Raw genomic sequence first — 8,285 nt, 5'->3', positions numbered from 1 at the left:
TATTTGAAATGGTGGAGCAGAGCCCTCTTTTGCCACCTTTGTTATTATATATTTCTCACTCTCACCATGCAGAGTGAGAAATATCTAATAGGTAAGGAGCAACTCAAAGACCCCTCAACAGCTGCTGAGCTGTTCAGTCAGTTTGGCTCTGGGAATCCAGAGCCAGAGTTGGATCAGATGTACAAAGAGCCTGTGAGCAGAGTTACATGGCTATAAAAGTGGTATGAAAGGAGATTGAGCAAACAAATCAGATGCCACACGCACGATTTGCTTGCTGCTGATGATGTCTCTGTAACATCACAGGCTATCTCTAAGCTATATTTTCCACTGCCTTGCTGGCTTGCAAAACTTTTAATGGAACAAGTTTTTCTGGCAGAAGAACACTGATTTTTATCTTTAATGAGCAGCCTCTCTATCATTTAGCTTCAGGAAACAGCTTCCTGGTTGTAAACTGCTTGAGACTGCTGACAGCCAGGCAACTTCAAAAGCAACCAGGAGCGACTTTCTTGCTAACTTTGGGAAGGAATTCAAAAATGCTGAAAGGTGCAGATGATTCTGTTATGGAGCAGGAGGACTCTGCTTCCCAACATGGAGAAATGACGAGTTGGGATATCAATGACATCAAACTTCCTCAGGTATGTGCCTGTGTCGTAGAAATTTATTTAGTTCTGACCAGTCATCTCCACCACTGATCTTAAATGCTTTCTCAGTCATCTGTGACTCATTGCCTTTATTCTCGTTGTCACCTCGAGGTGTGGGGGAATTTTGCCAAAACATATTGAGAAAATATTGACATTTCCACGTATTTCTCCTTAAATGTATTATTGAAAGGGTTGTTGATGCATGAAAAATAGCAATGCTGCAAAGGCATTGTTTTCACTGGTGGATTAGGTGCAGAGAAAGCAGAGGAAAAAAAGGTGCCTCCCGCTATGGGTACTTAATTAGAGCTGTCCAGGTCTTGCTTTTTGCCCTGGGTGGTGTTTTTTGAAAGGGAGCACAGCACCCACCACTGCGTTGCTACTGTGGGTGTTCAGTCTCATTGCAGTTTGGGCTCCAGCTCCAGAGCTGTCTTCTCACATGGAAGCAAGTATTTTCAGGAGCACCTAGGGAAACCTTGCCTTATGTTTGCAGAGGTTTGCTGAGAGGCACAATAGTCATCTTGCCCTCCCTCTGTCCTTTTCTAGTTCTCTTACTGAAAGTTTCAACCCTGCTCTCCAGTGAAAGCCCACACACCCTGCACACCAATGTCACCTCCCTGTCCCTCAGCTCTGCATATTTCTGCCAGATTCCTCCTGCTGCAGTCCTTCAGCATCCAGCTCTGCCTTTCAACTCCCAGCCCTGCCTTCTTACTGGATCCCAGCCTCCTCCCTACTATAACAGTGCTGTTTGCCCAAAGCCTCTGCATTCCAGAATGTCCCCTGCCCTTCAGCCCAAGGTCACCTTCACCTGCATTTCAGTCTGGAGACATCATGGACACCCTTCCCTACACTAGCCAGTGGCTACCAGGCGAGCATGGGAATTTTTCTCTTCTTGGTTGTTGTTCTTACTGCTGTCAGGGCTCTCAGTCCTGGGATTAGCAATTTAAAGAAAATTTCTACTAAGCTTTTTTATCCCTTATTTTAAGAACTTTTCCCTCAAAATCATCATCAGGTATGGTAGATGTTTTACAGCTTACTGCATTTTACTGTATTGACTGTACCAACTGGTGTACACTGATGTGATGTGTACTTGGGTCTTTGGGGTTTTTTTCCAGTTTTATTTTTATTGCTCCTTACTCTGTTGTCCTTGAGGCTTGTTGTTTGTTTATGGGGTTTTTTTGTTGGTTTTTCTTTGTTTTTGTTTTGTTTTATTTTTGTTTGTTTGTTTGTTTGGGGGTTTTGGGTTTTTTTGGGGGGGTTTTTAGTATTTTTTATTATTTTTGATTGGTTGGTTGGGTGAATGAGAACAAGCTCCTGGCCAGGCCTTCCTGATGCTCTGGGGCCTGCAGGGAGCCACAGAGATCTGTGTTTTTCCTGCCTTATCTCCACTGCTCCCTCCTGACAACCAGCATCACCTGCCGGGGTGCTAGAGTCACCAAGGCTAGAGGAAACCCAGCAGAGGTCCAGCTCTGCTCAGCTCCTGGACAAGCTTTTCTCTTTCCCAGCATAAAATATGGCTTGCTTTGCTTTTTCCACAGCATGTGAGGCAGACAGACTGGTTTCAAGAATGGCCAGATTCCTACGTAAAACATATCTATAGCTCAGAGGATAAAAATGCTCAGAGGCACCACAGCAGCTGGGCAATGAGAAACACCAACAACCACAACTCTCGCATCTTAAAAAAGTCCTGCCTTGGGGTGGTGGTTTGTGGTAACAACTGCTCTACCTTGGATGGGAGGAAGATCTACCTAAGACCAGCCATATGTGATAAAGCCAGGCAAAAACAACAGCGTGAGTACAAACATGGCAGTTCATAAGTGAACAGAGCAGAGCAGAAATCCAAGTATAGGATACCCTTTGTATTACCCAGCCTTCATTCTGCCATTCCTTATATTCCAATGCAATTCTTGATTTGCAACATTGCATTTTACACTTCTTATTGTTGGGGCATAGTCAGCTGCTTGTTTATTTTCTTTTTTTTTTTTCCCTAAACTTTTTAAAATCTCTATTTCTGCTGGTTAGGGATTGGTTCCCAGCCTTCTCAGGCCCATTAGTGAGGGTGCTGAGAAAGCTGTGCAGTGCATGCAGTTCCTGCACTGCCCTGCTGTTCCCGCCCACCTGCGTGTCGACTTCATTATTGCACTGGCCCAAGAATAACTCAGGAGGCAAGTCTTGCAGCAAAGAAGTTGCTCATAAACCGTGATGACTGGAAAATAGGCCCCACTGTCACGTCACTGGAGCCAGACAATGCAAACAGAGAACATGAGCTGCACACATATTTTTAACAAGACCATTCCAAACAATTGTGATTGCTCAGCAGAGCTAGCACATACTGATTTCTAGATCTGATGTACATTTTAGCTAAAGAAAGATATAACTCAGGTACTCACTGAAGCCAGAACAGTGTTCTCTAGAAACATTTATGACATTCCAAACTTTGACAAGAGAAAAACTAAAACTGACCATGATAATAAATGACAAAATTGTGATAAAATTGTAATAACATTTTAATAGAAATAATTTTTGAAGGTTATATTTAATAACAGACAGAATAAAGTCAATAATCAGTTTGTTTATATTGATTTTTGCTTATGTTTGGAAGTTTTTCACATAGTTTCTCTCAGTGTAATTTCTGAGCCAAACCAAACCAGAAGTGGCAATCTGCCACCAATGAACCATGGTATCATAAGTATAGAAAATGTTTCCCCCTATTTTTGCTCCAGGGAAATGCTGTCCAAACTGCAGTGGACCACTGCGGCTCCTGTCCTGCCGAGGCCACGGTGGTTACCCAGTTACCAACTTCTGGAGGCATGAAGGCCAATTCATATTTTTCCAGGTTGGTATAAAATTACTTAACATTATGTAAGTTAATTTTAAAGACTGGTATTTAAAGTTTTATTTGGCTTTTTTTCTTTTTTTCTCCCATCAAATAGAGGTTATTGAATATGACAAGGTCAAATGAGTAAGGAGAAAAAAATTTCATAAGGTCCTAAGCAACCTGATCTAACTCTGAAGTTAGTCCTGCCTGAGCAGGAGGTTGAGCTAGAGGGCCCTTCCAGCCTAAATTAGGCTATGCTACAATGATTTTACAGCACAGTGTATTTTTTATTTAGGCTTCTGTGAAAACTTGTTGATTTTGAAGTGTTTTGCCTCAGGTACATAGGAACCAACAAATCCTCAGAAGTCAGAAATACCATATTATCTCTTCTCTTTCTCCAAGGCACTACACATAATCGTGAGGGAATCTTGGAACAGGAAATGGTTGTACCCTAGGGACTGTCTATGGAAAATGCCATCTATGCATTATATGTAACTTATATCTGGAACACAGTGTATGAAAGTGTTTAAATAATGGGCACTATTTCTGGAAGCTGTAGTCCTCGTTTAGTAACATAACCATTTTCCTGTTTTCCACTCTTTCACTTATGTGCAGGCTAAATAAAATTAATTATCTGTGGAAGCTAATGGAAATTAATATTCAGATAAATATGTCTAAACTGTAAGAAGAATTAAAGTGACTGCAGGGACACTGTAGCCAAACTGCAGAAGACCTTTTGGCTTCAGTTGGGGCTCTTTGGGGGGACTGTTTTCTACAAATAAATGTGGTGCACTGATTTTATGATTTCAGAGGGTTTCTACTCCATCCCACTTCATCTGGGATATGTTTATTATTTCACCTCACAGTAACTAAATCCTATTAAATACAAAACATTAAATTAGGCCATAATATGTGATTTTGGCCTGTGGTATAAATTCTGTTCCCTTAAGATTATTAACAAGGTTGCTTCTACCTTTAATATACCATAATTACTTTCTAAAGTCCAAAGGAGCTCACGACCACCCACGTCCAGAAACAAAACTAGAAGCAGAAGCAAGAAGATCAATCCAAAAAGCAAAGACAGCTTTTTCTTCATCTTCTCTAAGACTAAAAAGAGTCCAGGAGATTGAGGTAAGTCTTGCTGTTGGTCAACAAAATTTTGGTCAAGCAATCTGTGGTTCAAGGCATAGTGGAGGCTGTCTGGACTTTGGGTCGGGGTGGGAGCAGGGTGTACATCTCCACATTCTGCATGCCCATGATCAGGCCAAGAAGGACCAGGGATGTCCTGAGCATCCTGCTCTCCTTAGCGCTGTCATCCACTGCCAGCACCTCCTCTCCAGAGCAAATTTGCACCTGGTGGTAGCAGGAGATTGCATCTACACTGGTAAACAAAGCAGGGCTGCAGGGCAGGATAAGTTTCATCACCATTCACGTGGAACTTTCTGTGCATAACTTTCTGCCCATTGCCTCTTGTCCTATTTCTTGGCACTACCAAGAAAGGTGAAGGCACGCTCCACCTCTGGTTGTTCCCCTTGAGTTTCGGCAAGAAAGGGTGAAGGTGCATAACCTGTACCTCATTTGCCTGGTTTGAAGGCAGAAGAGTGCTTTGAAGAACTTTCTGAAGCATTGATGGTAAAACACCAGCTGTGATGGGTGTGGAAACACTTGTGAAAGCATCTCCAGAGATCCTTGGGACTGCTGCATAACTGATGGAGGGAATCCCAGTGACTTTCATTGCAAAGGCTGTGTTAAACTCAATTGTCATCACCAGTACTCACATGCAGTGTCTCTTGATATATTAGGGGTGGTGCATTCCCCCAACCTGGTGTTAGAGGTAGTAATCCATGCTTTCAGCCACAGACAGAAGGGATAATTGCTCTGGGTGGGGACGGATTTCTTAAGTGGATGACATGGAGAAGCAAGGGGATCTGGGAACCCAAGAAGCAGATAAAATGTGCACACAGGAAGTTAAACCCATTTGAATAGAACGTGAATTTAGAAGCTGCAGCTATTTCTACTGGAAATACTCAGGAGGACACTAAAAACCAGAACCTCTTGACACAAATGCCTGGGAACAAAAGTATGAGAAAAACCAGCTGATCTAATTGTCCAACAAATACAGCAACAATGCTTTTCCTATCACTGGTTTACTTCTGTTTCCATGAACACTGAAATAGTTTCCACCTAGGAAATATGACTGAGCCGCACGACTTTCTTTCTTTTATAACTGAGCCTACTGGTCAGCCTACTTGCTTAGGTCAAGCTTCCTGTAGACATGTCTTCATCTTTCCCTTCCTAAAGCATCTTCCTGAGACTTTCACTTTCAATTGTGTGGGATTAGAAACAGACTAAAGATGTCACAAATGTCTAATAGTAGAGCCTGCTCTTTGGCTGTTCTGATTCTGTACAGTCAGACTAAGGCCATTTATCCTCATTGGTTTTCCAGTTCACAGCTCTCCAGCAGGTTTTCCTTGGGCATAACCCATCATATTCCTGTTTTGCCAAACTAGCTGTAATACAGCTAACTCAGGAGTCTGATTTGTCACACAGAACCTGTGTCTATCAATCTGCAAAAATATATTCCAAAAAGATTTTGTTTTAATGTGTTCAACCTGGAAAATGTATTCTGAAAAGAGTCAGTTTTAATGTGTTCACAAGAAATCGGGGAGGAGAACTTCAGAAAAAGGTGAGACCAAAATTGAGCAAGTGATTTATAGGATGGTCTCTCTATGGCATCGGTGGCAGGTCTGTAGCTGAGGGTGGGCTGGGTCCTACACCAAATTGTTGGAATTTTTTCTCATGAGTGGAGAACAACTGAAAGGTGCTTTGTTGCTCCAGCAGTCTGCAAAACCACTATAATTAAATGAATGAAAAAGCAGAATTATAAAGAAGAAAGACCTGCAAGCACTCATTTGAAATGAGTGTTCTGAAAGGAGTTAAAGTTTCTATAATTATAATCCAATAATTGGAGCAATTAAAGAAGTTGTGAAATATCCAGAAGATCCAGAAGAATAATTCTTGTGTGCTGATCCCTACCTGAATGAAATTTCTCTTTGTGGGGTAAAAAAATGTAAAGATAGGAAAATTTATTAGTTAGAAATAGACTCTAAAAAAGCTGAAGGAGAATATTTTTGTAGTGAAAACAGTCAGTATTAAAAAAATCATACTCAGCTTTTCCAATCTCCATAGAAAAAAAAAATCTGTGGTGTGAAATGTATTAGCATAATTTCATTTTTAAGTCCTTCTTCAGTATATGCTGGCAGTGGACCCAAAGGGCTGTGAATGCAAGGTCTAAACAACTCTTCCAGCGCAAAACAGGCTTTGGGCAAAAACTGGTGAAACAAACGCAGAGCCAAGAGCTGGGAGCCTTGTTCAGTTTGCCCCTACAGCCCATGGGCACCCCCGCTATAGTGGCGGAGGCTCTGCTCTGCCATCTGCTTTGTTACCTGTATTCACGGAACCACAGAATGGTCAAGGTTGGAAGAGACATCTAAGATCATCAAACCCAGCCATTGTGTTAGTTGAGTGCCTTTGTAAGCAGCTCACAGAGGAGAGGTTCTATGCCACACCTTGTTTCACTAACCCATGCCTTGCTTTCCCAAGTCTCTGGCAGGTGCAATGCCAACACAGGAGCCTTTGCCTTTGCTTCTTTCCAACCCGGATGCTCACATGCCACCTGCTAATTTCAGGGGACATTTAAGCAAAAGCTCCCAGGAGCCAACGCTGAGCAGCTGCTCTGGGCATCTTCCATACCCAAGGACAGCTGGGGAGGATGAGGCCTCCAGGGAGCCACCAACCTGGAGCCGAAGGCTGTCCCTCAGGGGGACCCCCAGAGCTGAGAGGCTGCGCAGTGTCCCTGCTGTGCCCAGCACAGCCCCCTCTCCCCAGCAGTGCGCCCACCTCAGCACCCAGCACGTGGCAGATGGTGGCCATGACCCCTTCAGGTCTGATGTGGGCTCTTTGGGAGATGGATCCTGTGGGGTGAAATCCCCTCTGGCCTACAGCAGCGTCTGCCTCTGTCTGCCGCCCCACCCCGTGCCTCAGGGAGAGCCCTGCCCCATGGCGAGTGCGGCACAGCCTCACCCACAGCTCTCGCTGCCTCCAAGGGGAAGCGGAGGAGACAGGGGTGGGGGAGGCCACCAAGTCTGTCTCAACTACTGCAACAACGACATGTTTTTTAACCTGTACCCATTACGGTGACTGGGTTCAAATGTCCCTGCTCGCCCCTCCTGTGGCAATGGGTCCAGTTCTCCACCCCTGTGGCAACACAGACCTTAAGAGTGCTACCACAACAGGTCTCACTTTAGCTCCTCTTGCAGGCCCCAGAAGGGGCTTTCGTACCTGAAGGCTTGTCTTTGTTCCTTTTTATTTAACAGTTTTATTTCCCACCACTGTTTCATGGATCTAATAAAAGCTATCAGCTCCTCTTACAGACTGCCTCGCCGCCATTCTGGTTTGGTAGCATTTCAGCCCTCCTAGATACACAGCGTGTTCAAGCCTGTGGGACTGTGGAAGGTGCGGGTGGATGATCTCAAGGACCACAACTATCATGTGCAACCTTCCGCACTCTTCGGTCAGTCCCTCTTCAGACCTAAGTCCCTGCACTGCACCAGCCTTGCGTTTGTGTTGTATAGAGCTGGATGCAGGCCTTCACATGGGATCTCGTGAGAATGGAGTAGATGGGGAGAATCCTCCTCCTCCACCTGTGGCCACATTCCTTTTGATGCAGCCCAGGATACATTTGGGCTTCTGAGCTGCATGTGCACACTGCCAGGTCATGTCCAATACACCAACTGCCCTAAGTCCTTGTCTGCAGGGCTGGACCCAGT

At 44.1% G+C, this 8,285-nt stretch overlaps 1 protein-coding gene across 1 annotated transcript; it reads left to right on the top strand.

Moving 5' to 3' along the window:
- The first annotated feature begins 438 nt into the window (after positions 1–438).
- Positions 439–7,881, top strand: GCM1 (glial cells missing transcription factor 1). The gene is made up of 5 exons (XM_041477388.1): positions 439–635; positions 2,177–2,429; positions 3,362–3,474; positions 4,459–4,587; positions 7,060–7,881. The coding sequence occupies exons 1-5, from the start codon at positions 534–536 to the stop codon at positions 7,654–7,656; spliced, it is 1,194 nt and encodes a 397-aa protein (XP_041333322.1). The 5' UTR covers positions 439–533; the 3' UTR covers positions 7,657–7,881.
- Positions 7,882–8,285: the final 404 nt, after the last annotated feature.

This window comes from Pyrgilauda ruficollis, unplaced genomic scaffold (genome assembly GCF_017590135.1).
Source record: "Pyrgilauda ruficollis isolate IOZ18807 unplaced genomic scaffold, ASM1759013v1 scaffold40, whole genome shotgun sequence".
Classification (NCBI taxonomy): Eukaryota; Metazoa; Chordata; class Aves; order Passeriformes; family Passeridae; genus Pyrgilauda; species Pyrgilauda ruficollis.
Note: the sequence above shows the minus strand (reverse complement) of the source record. Positions and strands in the feature narration are given on the sequence as shown.

Coding starts and splice junctions, on each gene's coding strand:
- GCM1 (XM_041477388.1), top strand. CDS start 534: ATGCTGAAAGGTGCAGATGATTCTGTTATGGAGCAGGAGGACTCTGCT. Junction 636..2,176: donor ATGACATCAAACTTCCTCAG/GTATGTGCCTGT, acceptor CTTTTTCCACAG/CATGTGAGGCAGACAGACTG. Junction 4,588..7,059: donor AAAGAGTCCAGGAGATTGAG/GTAAGTCTTGCT, acceptor TGCTTTCCCAAG/TCTCTGGCAGGTGCAATGCC.